The 27,910-nt window shown below is 32.2% G+C and overlaps 1 protein-coding gene and 1 non-coding gene across 8 annotated transcripts in view; both read right to left on the reverse strand.

Annotated features, from left to right (window-relative positions):
• The window catches only part of ITGB3BP (integrin subunit beta 3 binding protein), a 53,091-nt gene that overhangs the window by 4,904 nt on the left and 20,277 nt on the right, over nt 1-27,910 (reverse strand). For 6 of the 7 annotated variants that reach the window (XM_039888162.1, XM_039888158.1, XM_039888161.1 and 3 more), the window contains exons 4-8: nt 21,622-21,688; nt 11,294-11,372; nt 10,777-10,870; nt 10,274-10,333; nt 4,107-4,157 (exon numbers count right to left, since the gene is read on the reverse strand). In XM_039888162.1, coding sequence (XP_039744096.1) covers nt 4,108-4,157; nt 10,274-10,333; nt 10,777-10,870; nt 11,294-11,372; nt 21,622-21,688 — 350 coding nt within the window. In that variant the 3' untranslated portion in view covers nt 4,107. The remainder of the gene's footprint in view (nt 1-4,106; nt 4,158-10,273; nt 10,334-10,776; nt 10,871-11,293; nt 11,373-21,621; nt 21,689-27,910) is intronic. The other variant, XM_039888163.1, reaches the window with a different exon arrangement.
• LOC120581225 (5S ribosomal RNA) lies at nt 22,338-22,456 on the reverse strand. Its single transcript, XR_005647173.1, has one exon. It is a non-coding gene; the product is annotated as a 5S ribosomal RNA (ribosomal RNA).

Here is a 27,910-nt window from a genome sequence, read left to right on the forward strand (position 1 = left end):
ATTAGAAAATAGAACTGGTGCTGGACATCTAATCCAAATATTATTCTCTATTATAATGCCAGCCCCTACAAAGACATTTCATCAATTGATCATGGCTGCTAGAATTGTGTTCAGAAAATTTCTGAGGCCAAATTCAGGATCTAGCAAAAATAAATCGATCAATGTGAGGTATGTCACAGCACAAGAGTGGAGTAGCAATGTTTGTTATCTCTACACTGCCATTCTGGTTCTGAAGATAACACAAACGAAAAGCAATTTAGATACAGTGATGTAGTTTATGAGCAGTATTTTGACAGGACTTATCCTTCATATAGTAATTATATTCTTTCTAAAACATTTTGCATTGTTGCTTCCTTAATAATCTTCACTGGCCCACTTTTGCCTAATGAATAAATCCTGAACTTAGTAGCCTGGTGATTACAATTGTCAATGATGTGGCTGGAATCTACCATTCAATCATTCTGCTTCTCTGCCTAGCATGTTTACACAACCTATCGAAATCACCCATTTTTCAAATCCCAACTTCCATGTAAAGTACAAAGTTTCTATTACTAGGTTCTGGGTGACCCTCTGACATAATGTACTGTGGAATAACTAGAACTTTAAAATCATGAACCCTTAAATAATGATCTAGGCATCCCAGCCTGAGATAATCTATGTGTTGTATTTCTATACTACTGCTTATTCTTCATTTGGTACTTAGAGAGGAATATTTATATTCCTTCAGTCTGAAGAGGAAAGAACTTCTGTCAACTCTTTTGCTCTGTATACCCCATGAAAGAGTGACACATTTGACTGTTCAAAGTACAGAACACTGGACCACAGTTTACTACTAATACGACATGTCATTACTCTTACACAACACTCTTCCTCACAATTTAGTTTCCCTTTCAGTGTCTACTCTCAAGTTCAATGGGCCTTTGTGCTTCCTAATTTCATGAAGACCAGTCCATTCTATCTCCCCTCTGCAACCAAGCATATAAGACAGGTACAAAGATCCAGATTTCCCCTCAGGTTCAGGAGCGCATATAGTGTTTAAGATTTAGATTCAGTGTGGGAGAAAGGTTTCACTTCTGCCTTAGGCACAATCCACATTAGTTACCCCAAGCTTCTACCAGAGGGACTGCTATGTTGAAAATTTTCAACTCCTCCACTAATCAAGTTGATTCTGACCCTCTCTGGACTCAATCCTTTTTTGCATTTGCTATTACTCAGAACCCTGGAAAGAAGAAGGGTCTGAACTTGTATCACTATCATAGCTTGCCTTGTATTGTTATTATTTCATGTATATAAATCTTGTATCCTTAGCTTGAATACTAGGTTTCAAAAAGTTGGCATTTATGCACAGTGCTGTGTTTATACTAAGCCTCATACTTTTGTTAATCAAGGATTTATCTACATTGTTTCTAGATAAAGTATCCCCAGTATCCTGTTAAGATTAATCAAAATCATACCTTTTCTCCCCACCCACCCCTTTCTTGGTCTCCATACCATCTATGGCCTATGGGTTGATGTCAGCCTTACTCCCAGTCTCTCTTATGGTAACATTATTTTATAAAGGATTCACTTTTTAAAGTGAATCTGTATAGGGTAGTTCCCCTGACTGACTGCTTTGGGAGTGAATCTGTATAGGGTAGTTCCCCTGACTGACCAATATAGGTCAGAAGGAATAATCACTGAAGAAAGATGGCGGGAGCTGCCGTTCAGACAGGGAAGTTGGACACAGTGGTCTCAGAAGTACAATGACTGTTAGAGGTTTCTAGGACATAGGACAAAATCAGGAATTTAACACCCTCCCTTAGTCATGCCAGTTGGGCAGCCATGACAAATGTACAAAGAAGAGCAATGAGAGAAAATGGAAGAAAGGAATCTGAGGAAGCTTAGTGTAAGGCGAGATATAAACAGGGTTTGAAAGATGGGCAAAATTTTGACAATGATGGAGGAAAAGGTATGCCAAGAAGAGGAGACAAGAACAAAGGTAAAGGAAGGAGAAAGGCATTTTCTGAGGTATGTGTCTGGAGAATGGCAAGTAATTTGGAGTGACTTAGACACAAAGACAAATTGGAAAGGCAAACTGGTGAGATCAGGGAGAGTTCTGAATGTCAGTATATATTCGGATTTTACTGTGGATATAGTGGACTGATACCTTCTAAAGCATAATTTATCCAGTAGCAGGTCAGGCTGTAGAGGAAAGGGACTAAAGGGCAGAGAGGCAGGTTACAATGGGGATGATGATAATCTAAATGAGGGGTAATGAAGGAATAAACTAATGCAGTGGGAACAGAATGGAGAAGTAAACATTTTTGGAAGTGATATGACCTGGCAGCAGTTTGGATGGGGGGGACAAAAAGAGAGACAGAATTTTGAGGTTTTGAGCCTTACCATTAGATGAATATAATCCCCAGAAAGACAGAATGAAGAACAATTTGGGGGTGGGCGAAATAGATTTGGAAACAATAAATAACACTAAGGTGAGAACTAAAGTCAAGGGAATGGATGCGATCATGAAGAAATTGCCTGAAGTGAGAAGAAAACACAGTCAAGAGAACCCAGGGAACTACCTCCAAGGTAAATCAAGTTTCATTTCACTGTTATTTTCTGTTGCTTCCCCATTAAAAAGGAGGTTGACTGGTAGGTTAACCTTAATTCTTTCAAGTTTTTTGAAAGTACTACTCAAAAACTCAGATAATCTTTGCTATCATTGATGAACACAAAGCTATTCTCAGTACTCTTAAGTTCTCTCCAGTTCAGTAATGAGACTGTCACATACTCAATGTGTATGTTCACTTGCCAAATATGTAACTATGAATATGTATTTATGATTACCATCTAATAGTTCTCTGTTGGATTTCCATGAGTCAGAAATTTTATAAAATATTTAACCCTATAATGAATGAATATGCATATGCATGTGTATATATACTATATCCTTACTATTTAATAGGAGCTAAAACCTTTGACTAGTAAGAAAAATTGACATTCATAGATTACTGCTCTGTAGTGGGCAAGAGCACGGACTCTGGCATCAAACTACTCAGGTTAGTATCCTGGCTATCTCTCAGAGGTGGATCCTGGGACAAGGCACTTAATCTCTTTGTGCTCAGTGTCCTTACCTATGAAATAAAGATAATAACTATATCTACTCCACTTAAGTTGTGAAGGTTAAATGGCTTATGTATAAAGTGCTTATAATAGTGCCTGGCACATTGAAAGTGCTCAATAAATGTTAGATATTTTTATAAACTATTATTCATTGTATACAACAGAATGAACATTTTAACGAATGAAAGTGACAATTTTCTATATAAGATGCTTTGCAAATATTTTAAGAAGAGCTAGTTTGCTAGAAAGCTAATATTAATCAATTGAGATACCATTTTAAAGAAATATATTTTCAAGATACAACAGGATTCTTTCATTATGCATTAATTTTTTTCTAAGAGATAGCAGGCAACATCTGATTAGTTTCTAAGAAAATTGATACTGATGCCACTAAGTCTGGGATAATGCTAGTTCTTAATGTGAACCTTCAGTTACAAGTATACCAAACACTAATGTCACATCCTGCCTCATATTGCTTCTAGCTAAGTTATAAGTTATATTTATAAATATGTCATTTTTACTTGAATTGCTGAATTCACAAGAGGTATTTTGAAGAAAAGGTACAACTAATTAATATATAATTATTTAATCAATGCAGCACATTTCCAGATTAATAGACTTGTTATATCTTGTTCAGTCAGGTATGCCCTACAGAAACTATAACCCACCTGTCAGTATCTAGTTAGCTACTTACACCAAAGGTGCTCAGTTAAGGGCCCTCTTTATATTCACTTAAAAATATGCCCTCTCCAACTTTAAAGCAAGCCTAGTAGGCTCAACACTGTTCTCTTTCAATCAGCCTCTAACTCACAGATCTTGTCAGATTGCCCTTCTAATTGTTTATAAGAACAGATTAAATATAATTTCAACTAAAACTCCAAAGCGCATGGCCCTGTTTTCTTTGTAGACAGGACCAAATTTGATAATATAAATAAAATGTTTCCACCTGAACAAAACAGTAAAATTTAACAAGGCTAAACTTAATTAGAAAGGTGCAACAGTACCTCAATTTAAAATGGCTTTAAGGAATTCATAGCTGTCAAGATGATGTAACTCTGTGTGAAAGAAAAAAAGTTTTTCAGAAAGCAGTTCGAAGTTAAGTTGTCGCAGTATATGATGCAGAATAAATGCTGAATTAAAATGAAATTTAAATAATGAACCCAAATGTAAAGTTTTATTTTACATTATAAATTGCAGCTTTGGGGCTATAAATTCTCATTTCAACATCTTGATTTGCTCGATTCTGTTCCAGAATGTACATTAAAAACTTTAGGATGAAAACTGCCAGAAATTTATTATTATATGTATGCTTATGGTTTATTATAATTATTTGTCTAGATTTTATAATCCTGAGGGAAGGACTACGTCTGTCTTGTTTATTAGCATATCCTCAATGCTAGAACAGTGTCTGGCTCACAGTAGGTATTTAGTAAATATTACATGCATGAGGTATGCAGAGATAGCGATTTATAAGTATTTGAAAATATCTAGATAATTCCTTTAAATAATTCTTAGAGTGGCCATTTGTTTTTATTCATTCACTGAACACGCATTATGGACCTTCCATTTGGGTTCTATACTAGACTCCTTGGCTACAGTATAGAGGATAAGATTTTACTTGTTTGCCAGGACAGAGTCCAGAAGGGCCCTGTGACCAGACAATCACAATACACTACAACATGATACATTTATAAACATTCAGACAAGTGTTGTAGAAGCCTAGAAGATGAAGCAATTTAGCTTTACCTAGGCTAGCTCAGGAAAGTTTCACAGAGGATATGACATCTGAGGCTGACCTTAGAATGAGCAGAAGTTTGCTAGACAGAGAAGGAAGAAAGAGCAAACCAATTAGAGAGAGAAGCAGCAAAGGGGCCTTGAGTCCCAAAAGAGAGAGACTGCAGGGCTAAAGATTATGGTGTGAATGGTGTGAATTAAAGTGACTACTTTCCTTCTATGTGAGGGCTAAGTTGGAGTAAAAAGTCACCTAACATTTACTTACCATATAAGTCCTCCTTTAAACTATATAATTAGCTCTATAATACTATAAATATCTACATAATTATTATAAATATGTGTTTAAAATAAGTAAACCACTTAGAGAATTTATCTAACTCTTTTCCGAGTTTTTCTGACTAAAAGTTAGAATGGGAAAAAAAAAATGTTCACCTGTCAGGTGGCATAAAACCAATTTCTACTAAATTTGCCAGAATAATTTTTCTCCACCTCAAGAACAGTTAGTCTTCAGTCTGTTCATTACTGTCTTTTTATAGTATTTTTATTTAATAAAACCTATTAAGACTACCATACAAATCTCTTTACTTATGCTTTTATCTTTTAGCTGATCAATTTTTATATTGCTGACATCCCTTCTTCACCATTTGCTCATTTAAAAATTCATAGTATGTGAGATATGTCTCTGGAGAAAATGTCTATAAAATTTGTTACAGCTGGCAAATGTGTATGAGTCAGTGATAGCACATGACTAAATGCTTCACAGAAAATAAAATTTGTTTCTGTAGTAAGCAGAACTGTTTAAATGTTATTTATTTTTATGTTTCAAAGAAAATATATTGTGAAGTGCTGCATTGATTTAATACGCAACTATGTCTGTGTACACGCTGTAGAAGGAAAATTTATGAAACCTTTGCACAACTCCTTTAATTGAATTTTCCAAATCTCTCACCACACACAAATAATCAATATCTTCTACAGAGAAAACCAGTCAGAATTATTACAGTCTTTCGTTTCAATTTTGTTGTCATCAGCACATACAGAGCACCTGGATATTTGTAACGTCTGATAGCAAGTTATTTATACCTCGTAAACACATAATTGCTATTAAATGAGTTCAAATCTATGGTTTAATTTTTTTTTTTACTGATTACTTAAAAGATAAAAATTATCATACTTCTAGTAAAGTATAAAAAAATTTAAATCACTGAAAAATTATTTAGGCTTTAAAAATAAAGCAGTTTTGCCTTAAATCCTAGACAAATCTTGAGCAAGCAGTTAAAATGTATCCTCCAAACAGTGATGAAAAATGTAAAACAAGAGCATTAACATTATTAATAGGAAAGGTATGACCAGAGTACAGCGTACATGACAGCTGAATGCTTATAAAGAGCTGAGGACTACAGTTGTACATGAATGTATATTTGTGCCACCAAAATTAATATCTCCATTTTTTATCTCCAGATAAAGAATTGTTAAAGCATAGGGGGAAATTTTGTTGTTTCTTCTAAAACTCATCATGTCTAAACTTCGAACCTCAGTGTTTTTAAAACTGAAGAATTTGCCTGAAAAAAGATACTGTTTAAGATATGATAGAAAAAAACTAAAAGGGTAGCAGTCTTCTAGGAGTAAAATTATTCAGCTGATATGATGAATACTTTTTCAAGACTGAGTGGGGGAAAGAACAACATATTTTTAAGTTGAAAAATACTTCAGTGGGTGGTTAGAATGAAAAGGCAGTAGCAAACTATTTTATAGTCTTAGAACAAGAGTTTAAAATTTATCCTGTGGTCCAAAATTTTAAAACTTTTTTAAGTCCTATAGCCAAGATGAATCTTACAATATAAGAAGACAGTAAATTAGCTAAAGAAAACAGAAACATTATACTCTGTGCTTTTCTTTTTTAAGGCCAGAGCTAGAAATTCTTAAATATTTTGGATTACAAAAAGCTGAAACAATCAACTTTTTTGAACAATGTAAAGTTCAGATAGTTAACATTTCATTTAAAATATGCATACTACGACCTACACAATTATTCTCAAAAACAATAAAATATGTTTTGGACTAAAGCTAAATGTCTAGATTTCATATCTTGGCAACTGATCTACAATCTGCTTACATTCTTTTCAAAAATATTTTGTTTACTGGAAGTACTAGTCACAGACAAACAATGATGGTATTTTCTAATATCTCCGGAAAAAATGAAAAATACTAAGTACTATATAATGCCATCTATTGACTTAGGAATATTTGTATCAAGTTGTTTTAAGTTGAGGTTGATTATGTAAAGTAAATAAATTTCATGCTTTACCATGTGATTATAACGTGACATTCTATTTGTATCAACCCACTGAATGGTCATATGTTTTAAATCTTCAGCATGACAAATTAAAAATAATTATGAAAATTCACATCCAAATATAACAGAGAAAGAACCTTTCATTACATTATTTTTCTAATAGTCATAAAGCCAACATTATTAAGAAAAGTGAAGTTAGGTTTACTTCCTAAGTAACTGAGAAAAGAAAGAAGCTTTCCTTTGTTTAAGAAATTTATACTTAGAAGAGATGGAATCCTCTTTATTTATACACTCTATCAAGGCATTCCCTGATTTGCGAGGTTCAGTTCTTCTGTAAACTATGGTAATCTCAGTGTACCTTTTCATGTTGTCTATGTTTAACTTTTCTGAAGAATAAGTTATATAAAGCCTTAAGAATGTATGTCAGATGTCTATTTATTTAAAACATTAGAGTATTATTTTTACAATTATACTCCTCTGCTTGTAAGGAAGATTGCAACTGATACTAAACAAACTAGCACTGAAATAAAAAAAACAAATAGAACTAAAAGACCAATGTGAAGGGGCAATGACAGCATAAGTGTTAGAATTCTCCTGGTACTGTCTACTCTAACTATTCTAGGAAAATTTAGTAAGAATCTGAAAGGATATTCTTTTGATAGTGAAACAAATAATTTATTTGTTCTTATCTTCATAATTACCTAACTAAACAAATCCAATACATGTTATAGGGCTGATTTTTATATTACATAATTTCTACCTATATAATTTCTAATATTATAAAGATTCTCAAAATGTCTAAAAATGCTGACAATTCTCAGTAATAGCATTAGTAAAAGAAAAGAGTAAAGTAGAAATTTCTATAAAAAATTAAAGGCTAGATCTCAAAATGAAGGATATATAAAGTAAATTAGTTTGAGATAATAAAAAAAAACCTAAGTCCTGTTAAAATGAATGTATGAATAAGAGGGTGAAAGTTATTAACTTAGCAAATTTACATATATATGTGCATGTGTTGGTGTACAGCATTTTTAATCAAAAAACAAAACAAAAAGTACCACTAAAATTTTTTAAATGCACATATTTGGAATAAGAGAAAGAGGAGGGAAAAGCACCCAGAAAAATATATAGCTCAAACTCACATTATAAAGAAAATAAACTTCAATCTATTTTTCAGGCATTACTTCAAAATAGTTAAAAAGCTAATAAAGATTTGAATGCCTCAGGAAATATAAAGAGAAAATGTAGTTCTTGCTAAGGAAATATAAAGAGAAAATGTAGCTCTTGCTAAGAAACAGAAAGATGACATATATTCTAATATATACACCATATATTAATATATAACATTTATATATCTTAATTCAGTTTTCATTTAAATGACAACAAATAATCAATGCTTATGAGAAATTTTAAAACATGATTTAGTGATACAATCCTCTAATACTTAGTCCTTAGGGAAAACCTGGTAATGGGCAAATCAGTTTTAATGTCTAAAATATTAGAAAATAGTTTTAAGGCTGATCATGCATAAACAAAGAATCAGTATATACTAGATTTCTGAAAAAAGAAAACTTTTAACACATGGACATAACTTAAATGTCTTAATAAATGTTCAGATAAAGAAACAATACTTTTGGAAAAATTTTTCCCATTAATTTTTAGCAATGACAATCACTTATTCTATAATTTTCCCTTCCTCATTTTTCAAAACTATTGTCAAAAACCAACTATGTAAAGCCTAATTCTAATTAGTTCTAGGAAATTACAGATTAAAAAAAAAAATCACACAATTGGCATAGAATATACAGACTCAAGATCTCCTCTAACTAAAACAAAACATTCCAATTTCTCATTTTGATCCTCTAAAACCTGTCAAGTTAGGAGAGACTGAAACCTCTGAAACCTAGTTATACATTAAAATCAAGTTACATAGCGTAAGAGAGATCTCAAAAGCTTTTCCAAGAAAAAGCTACCTTATGTTCTTAAACTCTTGGGATCACAATGGAAGTTAGCTGCTCAACTAAACAGATCAGGAAGCCTACCCAGCTCCCTTCCCATATGAGTTTTGGGAAAGTCTTGCCATGGGTGCTGGCGTGCCCTGAGCTAGTTGGCTTTTGGAACTGTCCAGCAGGTAATCTCAGCATTGTCCACTGCAAACTCATCACCAGCTTGCTAAAGATCCGAAACAGTCTAAAATACTAGATTGGACCAGATTCAGTTATGCCTCATGTTTGAATCTAAAAGCTGGAGTGATTGGATGATTTGATTTGTTTTAGGAAGAGGCAACATGGAATAATGAAAAGACTATATTTTTTGAGGTCAGACTAGTCTTTAGTTGGAAACCCTGCTCTGATACTTAAGTAAAGCATTTTGGGGCAAGTTACTTAACATTTTCTGTGTCACTGTTCCTTATCTATAATGACAATGATAATAGCTATCTTGCGCAGTTGCTGTAAAGATCTGCTGATCCTAGTGTTGGGAACATAGTAATTATTGGTCTTCAATAAATGGTAGTCACTGGTACTCAAAAATGATAGACTAAAAACATAACTTTTTAGTCCATTTCAAGGCTTATCTGTTTGCAGACATTGCTAAATAGGATTCATGGCAGTAATATTTAAATGATCCCTCTTAACTTGGTCTAAAGATATTTTAAATATTTTGTAGTCCATGATTATTTTGCTTACTGAGGTGTGGATGTGCATGTGTTATAGGAATTTAAATCCTGCTAAAATTTAGTTTCCCATGCTGTGTTATGCTCAGAGGCATGAGTTAACAGTAGATCAAATGTCATTAATGATCTGAAAGTTTTTAGAGCACTGGTTACAAAGTAACTTTTTATAAAAGCTTTGTGTATCCTTTTAATTCACCATTAAAAGTTGCTGTATTCTCAAAAAGAACTTTTAATAAAAGTACAAAATTTAAATCTTAAACTGAAAATTATATTTCAATAGATATTTAAAAAGTTCAATCATCAGGGAAGTTGATCTCATCAGACATGGTCTTCTGCTAAATATAATATAAGATTTTTCAAATGAGATTCCTGCTCTTTTAAGAGTACACTAAAGACTCGTGATGACTGGTTTTAAATGGTAAAATGAGATGAAAGAATGTTTTATATAATAAAAGACAACTTTTTACCTTTGTTAGGAAGTCCTGAACTCTTCTTTTCAAACAGTTTTTGTTTCATTACTTTTGTCACTAGAAGAAAAAAAAGTTATGTTAAGAATTAACATGGAATATAAATAATTTCTCATCTTGGAAGAAATAACTTCATGAAACAAAATTCGAAGTAATACATATGTAAAGGTATCAAGTACAAAATGCAATACCTTATTATATCTTATTTAAAGAATGAGCACTACATTTAAATTGCCCAATACCAGTTTCCAAGGTACATTCTTTCCTTTCACATTCAAGAGAAATCCCTGAAATAACATAGCCTGGTGAAAGATATGTGGCTTCTTATTCTTAAAATAATATTTCTATCATATGTTCAGTAGTGATATATATAAAGAAGTCTACCAAATTTAAATTTGGGAAAAATGAGTAGATTTAACTCTAAAATTTAAAATATTAAAATATTTCTAAGTTTGCAAACAAGGGATGTAGAGACACTATTATAACTTATAAAGTTTTCTTACTTAGTTCTTTTGTTTTCTGCATTTCTCTTTTTAAGAAACGCGATGTACAGGAGATACCAATGAGATTTTCAAGCTCTCTACTGCCCTCCAAAGCCTAAAAGAAAGTCATTTTACATGAGTTAAGTTCTTTTCAAATATAATATTACTGACAAGTCTAATGAAAATATAGTACACTGTTCCCTTCATCTGCAAAACTTAAACTCTACTGTAGGAAATCTAACATATTCTGGTAGGTCAACTATTACAAGCCCTAAAATGCCTGAATAAAAATAACATGTTAACTAAAAAGTCTAAATATAATCTACAAATTTACTTTTAAAAGTGAAAAAGCCATATGTAATTAAAATATTATGTTAATTAATGTTCATATAAGAAATTCTCATGAAAAGTAAATTAAACATATCTCCTGCAAACTCTCTTCTGGATTGGATTTTCCAATCTGGGGCTTCTCTCCTATTCTCCTTTTTCAAATAGGGTAGTAGAAATTTGAAATTATGTCAAAAAAAAAAAAGCAAACCTGAATAATACTTAAACTTTGCATTATTTCCATGATTTCTTCTGATGATTTCTCAACTTTAGATAGCAACACCATGAATCTATGAATAAAAAATTTTTAGCAAGATCAAGCATTTAAACACAAATCATTTTCACAACTTTGATTCTTTTTAAAGCAGCTTACAATCAGTTTTCTAGTCCTTCTCTTTACATTTTTCAAAGTGGTAAAAGACATAAATGCTCCTCCTCCATTCTTTCATTCCTTTACAAACAAAATATGTATTAGCAACCATCCTGTCTTTTGGAGTTTCACTTTCATTCCCACAGAACAGTGGGAGAGATTATAGATATAAGAAATGTCCAATCCTGTACAGAATTTTTATGAGTTTATTTAAGCCAAAGTGACCAAATGCTGGGAAGCATGCTCTCAAATGCTCCTGAGAATAGCAGTTTAGCAGTTTCTTTTATGCATTTGAAATTAAGGAAGGAACGTAAGGAAGACTACATGAAGGTAAGAGAAACCAAGGTACAGGACAGTTAACAAGATTTAGTGCTTCCTTCAGGGGTCTGGAAAAGAGGATTACTTCTGGCAGTTCAAGGGTGAGTTAACCTAGATGCACAAAAATAACGGGCAGGGCTTGCTTAAAAACCTTTTGCTAAAAAAGTTATAGGCCTGGGGTGTCACAACCCATCATGACCTGCCCAATTAGGAATTTATGATCAGACTACCCTGTGAGGTTACTTTCAGTCACATTTAGTATAGAGCCCCTTTTTTGTCTACAAGATATAGTTGGCTTGTTCCTTTCTCCACAATATTACTTTGAGAACACGAATAGACCACCATCTCCTTATTTATCTAGATCTGAGTTAGTGTTACTCGGTGATTTTTTTAAAATTAAAATAAGTTCTATGGCTTTAATATATTTATGTGAAAAGACACAAAGGCACGCTCTTAAATTTGAAAACAAAACTTCACTTGTAATCTTATCTTCTAAAGTATCTCTAGTTAGCACGTTAACACTCCAACAAAGTTCTTTTAGTTTTTATTATTTTTTAAAATTTCTATAACTATGTATCATATTTTCTTTCCTTAATATAATATGTATTTTTTGGAGGCACATCATCCATGTCTATAATTTCAAAGGCTGCACAATACGGTACCTAGTAAAACAGCAAAGATGATTTAACCACTCCCTCATTGTTGCAATTTTAGTTTCTTTTCAAATTTTAAGATCTCTTAGCTATGTATGATAATCCAGAACAGTGCAGTGTAATAGAAATAAATTGCCAACCACGTATGTATTTAGTCTAGCAGTCACATTAAAAGAAAGGAAAAGGAACCGTTGAACTTAACAATATATTTTATTTAACTAAATATATCAAAGTATGTTGGGTAATCATTTCAACATGTTATCAATATTTCAACATGTAATCAATATTAAAATTATTCATGATAGTTTACTTTTTTTTTCAATATCCAGTTTGTACTTTATATTCATAATATCTCATTTCAAAGTAGCCACATTTCAAATGCTCATTAGTCATGTGTGGCTGGCTAGTGACTACTGTTTCGGAGAACACTACACTATCACTTTTATGAGAAACTAGAACTACTTAAATGTTTTCCAAAATCACATCAGTGTTATCCATTAATATTTGTGTGCTATTAAAAATGAGACAAATATGTTAAATGTTCATACACAATGAATATATACACTATGTTTCAACTAAGTAAAATATATATCTAAGTATGTGAGCAAGGTATGGAGACAGCATTATGCAAAAGCTAAAAATTAAGTGAAGATAGTGAAATTTTAGTTAATTTTTTTCTTTAGAGTTTTTCCTTTATATTATTGTTTTTTCAATTAAAAGTAATCTGAGGCCCCAATTACTTAGCACTGGAATTTCAGTTTGAGAGTGTCAAAAAGGGATTCCAGCTCCTCTCATTGAGTTCAAAAAGCCTGAAGGATCACCATAATAAAAATAAAATAAATATTTTAAAAAAAAAAGCTTGAAGGAGCAAGAGGACTTAAGTGACTTCTACCCAGGGCTGGGAATGTCTAGTTTCCCCTACATCAGCGGTCCCCGACCTTTTTGGCACCAGGGACCGGTGCTTCTATGAGTATCTAATGCCTGATGATCTGAGGTGGAGCTGAGGTGGTGATGCTAGCATTGGGAAGCAGCTACAAATACATATGAATCTTTGCTTGCTTGCCCACTGCTAACCTGCTGTGCAGCCTGGTTTCTAACACGCCACAGACTGGTACCGTGGCCCAGGGGTTGGGGACCTCTGCCCTACATTATAACTAAGCCTAAGTGCCTCAGGGGCACAAAGCTGAGGCAAGCAACTACTTTGCTATGAGAAGAAATCCTAGGGGTCCTTTACTTTGCATTCCTTTCCTAAGAGGACTGGAGTGGCAGAATCTCTCCACGCTGCCTTACCACACCTTAATGAACTGATGGTGCTTCCTATTGACCCTCAGGGAACTGTGTGGGTAGGGTTGAGACTTGTAGGGTTGCCATCTTGAATGATTTCAAGGAACTCTGTTTAAATAAAGATGTGAATGGTGCCCTCAGGAGCTGTGCAATATAGCGTCCCTAAAGGACCTCAGTTAAGATGGTTTTTGGAGGGCTCAGCTAAGCACAGTGTTTTGACAACCGTAGGGAGTTGTATTGACTGAGTATCAATTATTTGGGGAAACCATTTTCAAGTATTCTTCACATGCCTAAGCTGCTTCCTGTTTCCACTGCAGGACCAAGTGAACAAGGAGACACTTTATTACTCTTCTCCTTTTTAATTTCCTATCCTCTCCTCCTACTCCTCCTCTATTTCTTCCTAGAAGAAATCAACTCTTCCCATCTCAATGACAACCAAATTCATGGAATGGTTTTATAACACTCATCCATTTATTAAATTTTGAGAAATTCAGGAAATGTGTTCTCTTCCACATCTTCTGACTCAGTAGAGAAGCCTTCATAAACTTTGGAGCTAAACTGTTTGCTGAGCCGTTTTGGGGGGAAGTAGGGTTGCTACTGTCTTCATCCTAGACAAACTGGCAATTCTCATATTTAATCCCACTTGTGCTGGAGACTGGATTTTTACTGCTGCTGATAGCATTTTTCCATATTTTTAATGGATGGGATTCAAATTCTACTTTGCTGCCCTCAAACAGTATTATTTGCTTATTAGAGTAAAACGGTCTTTAATGTCTTTAGTTTTCCTTCACTAATTTACTTATTTCTGAAAACCTATGATCTTTTATTTCTGCCTGCAGAATGTTTTTCATATCCACTGTTATAAAATGTCAGTTATTGTTGCTCCCTCTTTCAAGTTGGTGAGTGAAAGTATCATCAGTGGGTGCCATTCATATTTTATAGAATGCTATTCCTTTCTTAAACAGATTTGCCTCTGGCTGGGCTGAATTGGGTCAAATCCTTCATCTTATAATGACCCTTGTGAACTGTGCATATGTCAACAGGTACTGCATCCAGATATGCAGTGACCGCTGCCAGTTTCATGAGATATATATATATATATATATATATATATATATATATATATATATCCTTACAATATTTATATATATATCCTTACAATATTTATATATATATATATATATCTCCTTACAATATTTGATCAAATCCTGTATTATGGCCAAAGACCACTGTAGTACAACTTGAAAATCTGAAATCTTAGTCGGTCCTCCTTGAATAAACCTTGTCTTTGTTCATTAATAGAGTAAAAACCCAGCATCACCTTTTTTTAGCATCTAGTATTTTATTTATTTATTTAGCTATATATATATATATATATATATATATATATATATATATATATATATATATATATTAAGCATCTAGTATTTTAAAAGTGTCTGGGTTAGTCTGCTAAGATACTTTTAAAAAGAAACCATGATCCCATTGGTCTGGCACACCAAAAGGTTGTTCGAGTCTTGACATTTTTTTTTTTTTGCCAGATCACCTTATCTCTGGGCTAATTCTTAAGGCATGTTAATTATGAATGTCTCCTTCTCTAGAGAAAGCCACATGCCAAAAATTCAGGATTTTATCTGTGTATTTCCTAATTTTCTTAGTAAAGCTTCACTGTGAAATTCAGAGTTCTCTCATTTTCTCCAAAGAGAAAATCTCATTATTCTGAAGAACAACTGAAAATAGATACTTCTGCCAATAAAATCTATTGGGGGGGGAATGTATCCATTAATTATGTTTTTAATTTTTTCCATATTAATTACTTTAGTCTCAAGCAAGTCACATGTAATGTAATTTTCAAAACTATCATTCTGCTCCTATTTTTCATTCTGCTCCAAGATTCTCTATTTTGTTTTTTTCTATCTTGACTATTTCAATTATTTTCCATTCTTAGCTTCAAATTTAATTTCATCATTTTCCTTTTCTCTATAAAGTTCCTCAGACGTATTCTAAGGGGAGAACTAAAAGAACAAAAAGAAACTGTCACAGTGGCGGTTCTAATTAAAAATTACAGACACAGGTGATTAGCAAGCATTAACTCAGCTGCTGCTTGCCATCCTAGATGTGAAAGAAGGGAGCCTAGGGAGGAAGGCAGGTAAGAAAGGAGTGATATTTTCAAGATTCTCTAGCATGCAACCCAGGGTGACTACTGTACTGACTGTGTAGGCATTGTGGATATAGGGAAAGAAGAGGTGAAACCTCTAAAATCCATGATAATGGCCTTTAAAGATCTTGATTTCCCTCTTTCTGCAATTTCCCATTGTTTGACATCTATTTTCTCACCAAATTATAAGTTCCATGAACTCAAGGTCACTTTCTACCTCATTTACTGCTATAACCTGAGTTACCTAGCATGGTATCTGTAGTATGGTAAAAACCTTAAAGTCACATGTACATGAGAGGGATAAAATCCTCAGGTTTTTCTTTATCTTCACAATATTATGTCTTATTTAAAAAAGGTAAATAGGTCACTGAATCTCTATTTATTGAATTCTATCTAAATTGATTATTTTGGATGATGATAATTGGATTATAACGATGGAATAAATTGCTAACTTTTTTGTGCTCTTTCAAAGTTCAAAGCACTGTGCTTGTTACTGTACAAGCTATATCTTATTTTATCTTTAAAATAACATTCTGTGGTATTATCTCAACTTTACAGACATGAAAACTGAAGGACAAAGTATTAATCAGGGTTACATAATAAGGGACACAGTCAAGACTGAAACCAGGTGTTTTTGATCTATGTTCATAGCCATCATACAATATTTCTTACAGCATAACTCACCACTAGAATCAGAATTCCATAGTAAAACTGTTAAAAATACATATTACTATGTTGCACTCAAGTACTTATGAAGAATATCTCTAAATGTGGCCTAGAAATATGTATTTCCAGGTGATTCTTATGAACATCTTTAATTAATCAAAGTTAATTAAAAGCATTTTCTATTAAGAAAGATTGGTTAAATTTTTTAAAAACTAGACAATATAAAAAATTTGACACTCCCTGTTAAAAAAATTTTTTCCAGTGTTTAGGTCTATTCATTCCATTATGCTCTCAAAAGCTTTCTCCCTGGATGGAATAATTAAGTCCTAGTCTCTTAGCAGGTTTATTGATTACAATACAAATATTGTTGTCTATATCCACTAAACTGCAGGGGTCCCCAGTAACTGGTCCGTGGCCTGTTAGGAACTGCACCACACAGCAGGAGGTAAGCAGTGGGTGAGCAAAGCTTCATCTGTATTTGCAGCTGCTCCTCAATGCTAGCTAGGATCACCATCTCAGCTCCACTTCAGATCATTAGACATTAGATTCTCATAGGAGCACTGGTCCCTAGTGCCAAAAAGGTTGGGGACTGCTGAATACTGTACATTAGATCTCTATGACTTATTTCCTACTCATTGCAAGTTTGTATTCTTAAACATTTGTCCTATTCCCCCATTCCCTAGTAACCATTATTTTACTCTTTGTTTTTACAAGTTTGTTTTTTTTAGATTCCACATGTAAGTGGTATCATACAGTATTTGTCTTTCTGTCTGACTTATGTCACATAGCATAATGTCCTTAATGTCTGTCTATGCAGTTTCATATGAATTTGAGGACAGAATTTTCCATTTCAGCAAATGCTAGAATTTTTATATGGCTTACAATCAATCTGTAAATCACATTGGGTAGAAGTATTGCCATCTTAACAATATTAATTCTTACTACCCATGAACACAAAATGTCTTTCAATTTATTTCAATCTTCTGTAATTTCTCTCAGCAATGCTTTGTAATTTCAAGTGTACAAGTCTTTCACCTCTTTAGTTACATTTATTCCTAGATATTTTATTTTTTTAGATGATACTGTAAAGGAAATTGAATCCTGAGTTCCTTTTCAAATTGTTCATTGCAAGTGTACAGAAACACAACTGGTTTTTGTGTTGATCTTGTATCCTGTAATTTTGCTGAATTTATTAGCTTTAGTAGCTTCTTGTGCATTCTTTGGGATTTTCTATATATAGGATTATGTCCTCTGCAAATAGAGATAGTTTTATTTCTTCCTTTCCAATGGGGTGCCTTTTCTTTCTTTTTCTTGTCTAATTGTTCTGGGTAGAATTTCCAGTAATATGTTAAATACCAGTGGTGAAAGTGGGCATGCCTGTCCTGTTGCTAATTTTGGGGGTAACGTTTTCATTCTTTCATGTCGAAAATTTTAAACAGTTGAAAATAAATCTCCTGTAAATACTGGTTTCTCTCTTAGTCTTTGTTCACCTACAGAATATAGACATAAGTATATCTTCATCCTAAGTTTTTGATAAACATTTTCAACTAATTCCCCCCTACAGGCCCTCATTAAAGCAGAAAGTGATCCATAAGTCAATATTCTCATTGCACGATTCAATACTTAAAATACAGTAAAGAGAAACTCAGAATTCTGAACTCTGGTTACTTACCACATTTTAATTGCATACATAAAAAACAAACAACAAAACCCAGTTCTGGCATAACTCATTACTATTAGAAAGATTTTATTTGGATTAGCATAGAAAATTTTTAAAAATCTAAAAAAGTTACTCTTCCACCTAGAAGAGAATAAGCCAGTAATTAAAAATAAGCTTTATACAATGGGAGGGAGGGATCCTTATAGTGACAGGAGTGTTCTGTATCTTGACTATTACGGTGGTGGATATATAAACCTGACAAAATTGCATAGGACTAAATACATACACACACACAGACACACACAAATGAGTACATGTAAAAAAAGCAAATCTGAATAAAGATCAATGGATTGTGTCAATGTCAATTCTTGATTAAGATATTGTATTATAGTTTTTGAAAGATGTTATGTCAGGAAAGTGGGAACAGGGTACACATGATCTGTGTTTTACTTCTCACAATGGCATGTAAACCTACAATTATCTAAAAATAAAGTTTAATGAGACTAAATCTTACAGGATAAGCACCATTATTGCATTTTTATAGTGTGCCAGCAGCAGCAGCAGCAAACTGCCAAGAAGAAGAAAAGCCAGTGGCAGTGAACTATATATTTTCCTTTCAGAGCATAAAGGATATGGAAGTTCACATAAAATATTAATGTGTAGGTGTTTATTTATAAGTGAGCTTTATTGACATGTCACTAACTGCTTGTTGTCTGGGGGAAGAAAATTTTAACCTAGACAAGGAACTATATTTTCCTGTTGAGAGAATTCTTACATTAAAACTTGCCAAGTTGATTAACTGAAAATGATTTTAGGACATAGTCATAAGTGAAAAAAGAAAAGTAAAAAAGAGTATACATTGTATGTCATCTTTGCATAAGAAGAGAAATGAGAAAAAATAAATAAAACAGCTTAAGTTTATAAAAATAAATGTAAGAACAGTAAACTAGAAACTAACGAATTTGGTTACCTACAAGAGTAGGTAGAAGGAATGGGGCAGGGAGTAACACTTCTCAGAGAATACTTTTTTGTAATGTTTTGACTTTTGGAACCACGTTGACGTTTTACATAGTTAAAAAACAAAATTAAATAAAAAAAGATAAGAGACAAAATTAAAATCGAATACAAACAGAAACAAGAGAACCGAACTACTTCAATGAATGCTTCTTCAAACGAAAAACTAATCCAAGCAGTTTTGAACATAGTAATTTGACCATATACCTTCAAGTAAAGACAAAAAAATGCAAACAAATTTTGAATGCTCTGCATGTTTCTTTTTAACAGTGCTGAATGCAGGAAGTCTGAAACTATTTTGTATATGTTGTAGCACTAAGCAAAGGTGTAAATATAATGCTGCTGTTAGGAGTCAGAGATCTACTGTCTGAGAAGGGGTACAAATATGGAAAGGTGGAATTTAAGGAAAAATCCTATATCCCTATGAACACACGAGTTTAAAAAAGGCCAACTAATAGAAGGAGTGATGCAGTTAGAAAATTACCACTGTGCAACCAACTTAGTAACAACTGACTCAGTAGAGGAGACTGCTTTCCCCAAAGTGGGTGAGCACCATCCAATCGATTGAGGGTCTGAATAGAACAAAAAGCGAAAGAAAGGAGAATCAGTTTCCAGCCTGCCTGTTTAAGCTAAGACATCACTCTTCTGCCCTTGGACTGGGATTTACACCATCGACTCCCCTGGTGTCAGGCCTTGACACTTGGACTGGAATTACACTTCTGACTTTCTGGGTCTCCAGGTTGCAGAAGGTAAATAGTGGGACTTAGCCTCCATAAATGCATGAGCTAATTCCTCATAATAAATCTGTCTATATATGTAGTTATATATACTTTATTATCAACCCATTATTAATTACTACAATAATATATTTTATTAGCACTAAATATATTAATATCATATATCATACACAGTATTATTACATATGTTAATATATAATAATATATAATATTATATGTATATGTATATATGCTATTGGTTCAGCTTCTATGGAGAACCCGAACCTACACAATTGCCAAACAAAACAAAGAAGGTTAGGACCATTTAAATTGATTTACGAATATGAAATGTTCAGTTTGAGATTTTAAAAATCCAATTTTTTGGAATGGTTTCACAAAATAATAAAGAAATCTAAATAAATGGAATAAATGAAGAACTCATTATTGAAGCTAATAAAATGGTTTTATTGACTAAGACTGAGTAATTTTACAATGAGTGGAAAAAAACAATTAGAAACCCATAATTTTTATGTATTATAAAATATCGTGGCTTGTACTTAAATTCACTAATTTTAATACCAACTCATAGAGTGATATACAATAATAACTGGGATTTTTAGAAATATTGAGAGAAATTAAATAACCAGAGGCAAATTCTTAATTGTCCCATAACAAAGGTTCTTGCTCCTGCCTTGCTATTCAAAAGCTCACTGATATAGGAGCTATTGTTAAAAATCTGGAGCTATAAGCATGTGAATGGGTCAAAAGAAGAAGGAAAGGAAGAAACTATAAGAAGTTAGAATAGCTTAAGTGGAGCTGATTCAGGGGGAGAGCAATAGAATAGGTATTTCTGGCTTGTTTACATGGTTATCACTGTTGTCCAAAAACATTCCCCAGAGGTTGTAACCACAAATTACAACACTATTTGTATGGAAAATTTATTCTGAGTTCCACTCAAATGATTTTAAAACATTTTGAAACATTACCCACAACCCACTTCTAAATTGGGAAGATATTATTAACTTACATCATAAGACTGTAAGTTCCCTATAGGCAGAAACTATTTTCTTCATCTCTACTACTTCATCATATTGTGTGGCACAGAGAACATACAGCTGAAAGGGTAAATGAGCTGAAAATATAAACTACTTTGAAAATTTAACCCCTGTTCTGTTTAATTCAATTTTTCTAGCCCCAGTGGATATAACTATTCCTTCCAGAATACATAGGCAATGGCTTTCTGCAGATAATGATTTCACTCAAGGCACCATTGCCAGGCCAATATCAAAATGATTGGTTGCTGGCATGTAAGCCTTCTAAGTTCCCCTAGATCCCTTACTTTGCTGGCTTCACTGTGTTCCTAGCTCTTGAACCTACTATTTGTTAGGCATTATGTTCCCAGATAATGTAAATCAGGAAAAGTGTTTTCCTCAGTTTTACCCTAAGCTGGTTTCTTATGTATAGGCTGGGAAAACTGGGCTCAATAAGTATTAAAATTTAGATATCGTTTATCACCATCATATGATCACTACAAAACACATCACAAAGTTCTTCTTTAAGAAAGAATACTTCAAAACTCAGGTATAACTATTTACTCCATTTACTAATTTCTGCAAAGATATGATTTCTCTTAAATTATCACGAACAAATATGACCCTTTTGTTTTGAAGACATGTATATTATTTCAAAAACAAACTTACTCATCATCTTTTGTTGTAGATTCCTTTCTTTTGGTTAAACTGAGATGATTCAGCTTTTTTCTCTTTCCTATACATGTGCAATAAAAAGAACATAAGGGGAAAATTGTCAAATTTTAAATAGAATTTAGATTGCCAAATTAAATAGAAAATAAAAGTGTAGACAAATGAAAGGGAAGTAGGAAAAGAAAAAGTATCCTGAAATTTGCTCAGAAAAAAATTTTATTATGAATAACTTTTCAATAGCTATTGTTTTTTTCATTTCCAATCTTATTTTTTATTCATGATGACATCATATAGAAAAACAACAATTTGAAAAAATTTTCCATTGTGGCTTAGTATATTAAAGAGAAAACTAGAGAAACTAAGTTATCCTTCAAATATGTTCTGGGTTGAAATTTAAGTTTGATGTTATAGCTTTAGTAGAACATAATGTTTGCACTTATTAGTGGTCAAGTAAATAACTGTTTAATGAGCTAACCATTTAGTTGTTTCTTCTATAGTACTTTTATATACAATATACACTTTACACTTTGAAACATATTCAATGTATAATAAGTATCTGAGGATACATTAGCACAGTTGAAGATTCTCAGTGTTTTATGTACATTAGCCTTTGATAAATGTTTACTGAATGAATAAACAAGCAAATGAATGAATAACCTAAACTCTTTACTACTAATGAAAAACAGCTGAGAAATCACTTTTTTTTTTTTTAATGCCTACAACACCTGGTCTTCCTAGGTGGTCTCCCATCCAAGTACTAACCAGGCCCGACCCTGCTGAGCTTCCGAGATCAGATGGGATCAGGCATGTTTAGGGTGGCATGGCCGTAGACTGAGAAATAACTTTTTAAAATGTAAAAATGATGACACCCTCCTCATGCTACATATTTTTATGTAGTTCCGTCTGTTCAACAACTGGTACAGAAACTATTATTTACTCAATGTTTTCATTATTTTTCTAAAAAATTGATACAATGTACCATGAAAAACTGTCTCACTCTCCAACAGAACTATAATATAAGCTATTTAATATAATTTAAAATCTACTAGCAAAATTTTTAAAAAAGGGAAAACAGGTGAGATAAATTTTAATATTTCATTTAACCCAGCATACCCCAAATATTACGACTTAAACATATGATCAATATAAAATTATTAATAACATAATCAATATTCTTGTTTTCACACTAAATCTTTGATATGTGGTATTTTACACTTACAGCACATCTCAATTCAGACAAGCTACATTCCAAATGCTCAATCTACATGTATTAAACAGTACAGCTCTATGATAATACTGCAGGAGGATCCAATACTTCCAGATGAAACCAAATAACAGATAACATGAAAGCAATTTAAATTTTCAAATGTAATTTATTAACATATTAAGAAATATATTGTCTGGAACAGACTTTCCAATCCTGGTTTAGATTTTCTTCTTCATTTAATTTTTATTTCATTGATCTTAACTTTCTCCTATTACTAGAAGAAAAGCTTATTTAAAGTATATTTTCTATGCACTGGTATTTATAATTCCATTAAGTTTGTTCAGAAACTGATTAATAATAATTTCCTTTATTATTACTTTGAACCTTATACCTTCTCTCAAAAAAATTATATTGTAACTAAACTGTTATCTCAAAATACATGTTAATGATAAAAAGAAAATCTGTGATTTAGAAATTTTGTTAAAGTACTAGCTACTTGTTTATTAAGTTTTTATTATTTGACTTGTCTGTGTCCTTAAATTCCAAACAAAATTTATTAACATGATTGAGTTTATTTAACAAAAAATAGAAGAGTAAAAGGTAACAATATTTGATTTTAGAGAACTTTTGAGGAAATAAATTTATTAAAATCTGTCTCTAAAAAAAAATCAAGCTGGGAATGTATGTTTTATAGAAAACCACAAATGAAAATCCACAGTACATATTAAACCTTTATTTCTGAAAATTAGCACTAATTTCCTAAATTTTATACTATGCCTTCTGCATTCAATAAAACTTCACGATTAAATATTAAAATTACTGTTCCTTTGTAATTAATTTTCATATTTTAGCACCAGCAGTCAGTAATGTTAAGTGAGAAATAGTAAAAGAAAGGTTTATTTGAATTTTCACCAGTTGTTCAATGCCTTTCTAAACATTATTGTACAAGATTAGTCAAGATCTATCCTACAAAATGTAACCAATAGCATTAATCTCAATCTTTTCACGGAAGAAGTTATGTTTTTAATAGACTTTTCAATTGTTAAATAAGAGAAATTTTAATGTCTCTAAGAATAACACTTGGGTCAATTATCAAAGACTGTTGAGTAGACACTAATATATCATTAAGAGTGTTCCAGTTACTTAATAATTACTTTCTGTTATTTCATTCCATTCATTAGCAATTAACGCAAGCTAAAGGGCTAGGGATTCTATATGTTTTTTTCTCTCTAGGTTATACATAAGAAACAGTTCTGTACTTGACTCTCTTTAAATGCAATTTTGCAAAAACACTGTACCACCACCTAATCTGGACATTTAAAATTGTATTTGGACTTTCTGGTAAGGCTCCAGGGAGCCTGTTCTTAACTAACAAAGATAATTTTCAACAGATCATAACATGTAGAGAAGTACAATCGATGAGGATGATAATAGCTAACACTTATGACAGTAATTTTAGTGCCAGGCATGGTTTTAAATGTGACATATATTAATTAATTAATCTGCACAACTCTGAAGTAGTGACTCTTATTCCCACTTTCCAGATGAGGAAATAGAGGAACAGAATGGTTTACTTAATTTATCCCAGGCCCTAAAGCTAGTAAGTGGTAGAGTCAGGATCTAAATCCAACCATCTGACTGCAAAGACTGTGCTCTTAACCAGAATGCTATGCTTATTTATTAATAGATTAATCTGAATTTCAAACAAGTTTAGGCTGGTATCATGCTGCTTCTAGATACTTATACTTTACAGCTGGCACACATCTCAGGCATCATTAGGTCCCAAACCAAAAGTCATAAGCTAAGCAAGAGTTGAGAATGAAGAATCTCTTTAGAGGTTCAATTAGAGGTTCAATTTAGAGGTTCTTTAGAGGATAAATTCATGAAAAATAACAATGTTAACAGTACTTTTTTTAAAATTCAAAATACCTTTACTGAGTCTTATGGAAGAAAATATAATAGTCTTAGGTATTATCTATATCATTGAGTAGAAAAGTATCAATGAGAAAATTGGAACTGCTTTTTCCTTACTAAAACATTAATATTTGAGAAGCAACAACAGAATTATAAGTTTTAAATTCTTTCACCCAGATTAGATTGTGGACATTAAGAAGTATTTGGCTCACATATTTCAAATTGCACATTGTATATTCGAACAGTAGTTTATCAGCTCTTTTAAAATATATATAGTCTGTTCCTTCTCCCATTTAAAAAAATCAGTCTTGCCAGAGGCCTACCATTTGATTACTCTTTTTAAAGAACCCACTTTTGATTTTGTTGCTTTTCTTTAACATCGTCTCTTGTTTTCTATTCAATAATTTGTTTATATCATTTACTATTCTTGTCTGCTTTTTCAGATTCATTTTATTGTTCTTTTTCTTTCTTTTTCAGTTGAATGCTTGTCTCAGTTTCAATTACTCTTCCATTTTGAATATGTGCATTTTAAGTATAAATTTTCCACTAGAAATTGTTTTGATATAATGCAGTATTTAGGTATAAATTTTTCCTCTAAGTGCAGACATATTTCCATTATCATTCAATTCCTAGTATTTTGTAGTTTCCATTATGATTTTTCTGATCAGTGAATTATTTAGAAGTTTTTTGGTTCCTAAACTCATGAGGATTGCTTTTATTATTGATTCTTAATTGCACAAAATTTTGGTTAGGGAATGTGATCTGTGTGATAGCAAATTTTAGTATGATGGAATTATGGGCTTTATTGTATGCTGAATATTACCTTTGTTTGACAACAGCTCATTAGATCGAATTTGCTAGTTGTGTTCAACTACATCCTTTTTATCCATTCCATTGATTTATGAAAGAGGTAGTTTAAAATTTCCTACCATGGTTAGGGATTTGTGAATTTCTCCTTATAATTCTACACTATTTCATCATGTTTTGTTTGAGTTTTTGTTTTACATGCACGGAGGCTGAAGATACTTTTTCTGGTATTAAGTCTTTCCTTCTCTAATTATGTAAAGATTCCCATTATCGTTAATAAAGCCTTTTTGCCCTAAAGTCTGTTTTGGTCTACGTTAACATTAATATTCTTACGTCAACTATTAGTTTCATTTAAAAGCTAATAATTACTTTGTTTTCTTTTTCTGTCCTTTTACATTTACTTGTCCTATGGCTTAAAGTCGAAATAATAATATTAATAAAAATAACTAAAATATGTATTGAACCTTACTATATGTCAGACACTATTCTAAGTCCTTTTTGTATATTATTTCATTTAGTTCTCACAACGATTCTGAAGTAGATATTATTAATTTCCCATTTTACAAGTAAAAACACAATTAAAAAGTCAATTTACAGATATTCTATCTGCTCCCTGAAAATTACAAGAACCTTAAAATACTAACTCTTTTCTGATCCATTTATCTTCCATGCTATTATTATGGTCTATTATTAATTTTTACCCCACACTCCCACCCCAAATTGTTCTTTTTATTTTTGGTCAGCAAACTTATAATCATATTTTTGTCACTAAATGTATAATTAGATTTACCAATTTGTTTGCTAATTTACTTTTTCATCATTGCTCCTTACATTCCATCCTTTACTTGAGGCTCCATTTGCTTCTTATAGAAGTACATTCTTTAGTAGTCCTTTCACGGGAGGATCTGTGAATGGTAAATTCTTAGATTTGGTCTGAAAATATCTTTATTTCATCTTTACTTCCTGAATAAAAAATTTCAGCTGTGACTTTTAGATGGTATTATTTTTCTATTTCCTGCTGTAGATTATTGATAATAAAGAGAAATCTATCACTTTGTCATTCCCTTGTAGGTAATATGTTTTTTCCTCTGGCTGCCTTTAAAATTTTCTCTTGGTGTCTGATGTTGTAGAGTTTAGCACGATATGGTTAGGTGTGGATCTGTTTTAATTCATCCTGCTCAGACCAGCCATTTTATTCTAATCTGGAAATTCCTCTTTCCTTAATTATGAAAAACCGATAGTCCTTATATCTTAGAAAACTGCCTCTGCCCCATTCTATTTTCTCCTTGTGGAACTCCTATTTGACATACATTGGAGCTTCTTATTCTATCCATCACTTCTCTTCACTGTTTTACTATATTCTCCATCTTTTATTTTTCTGTGCTGTTACACTGCTAAAGTCTGGGTGATTTCTACATATCGACTGTTTAATTTATAAGTATACACTCTGACTACATGAATTTGTTGTTTATCCTTCAATATTATTAAAAAATAAGTCTGATGCATTCTTGGGAGCAAAGAAAGGAAAAAAATTACCATCCTTTCTGTTCTCTGAAAAGCATTAACAGTTTGGAAAAATTTGCTAAGGGGTAGAAGAGGGCAACGATATAATAATATATACACACAAATATATATAAATATAATAAATATAAATGGTGATAAATAAATATGTGTGTATTCCTCTGTGTGTGTGTGTGTGTGTGTGTGTGTGTGTGTATTAAATGTATGAGCTGGAACCAGTCACCCTATTTTTGGCCCATGCAGAGTCTAAGTAGAGGGAAGACTAAGAACTAGATATTTCTTCCTTTTATAACTACAAATGGATTTAAATTTAATATTGTCATCTCTTCATACAGTACATGGTTCAGCTATATATATAAAGTTCATATAAATACCTGGAGGAAGAATATTCCAGACTGAGAGAACTGCAAGTGTAATGACCTTGTGGTGGGAAGGGGTTCAGCATGATTGACAAATAGCAAGAAAATAAAAGTGGCTAACATAGTGTAAACATGGGAAGGGTAGTAAAAAAGAGGCAGATGATATGCTTTAATATTAGATGATGTAAGGCCTTAAAAGTCATGATAAAGTTCTGAATTAAATCCTAAGTGTGATGGGAAGTGAGTAGTACCTAAAATGTTCTTGAAAATGTTAGATAAAAATGCTTACTTAAAATGTACCTCATGTTTTGTACAATATTTAAAAAGTGAGGATAGTTAACAGAAATTATGACTTCATTTGGAACTTAAATTATTTCATAAGTCAGGCTTTCTTATTTCTAAAACATGTATAAGATGACAATATGACATAAGAATTCTTCTTATGGAATTCTTCTTCTTTGAAATATATATCTGTATG

This window comes from Pteropus medius, unplaced genomic scaffold (assembly GCF_902729225.1).
Source record: "Pteropus medius unplaced genomic scaffold, Ma_sr-lr_union100, whole genome shotgun sequence".
Lineage (NCBI taxonomy): Eukaryota > Metazoa > Chordata > Mammalia > Chiroptera > Pteropodidae > Pteropus > Pteropus medius.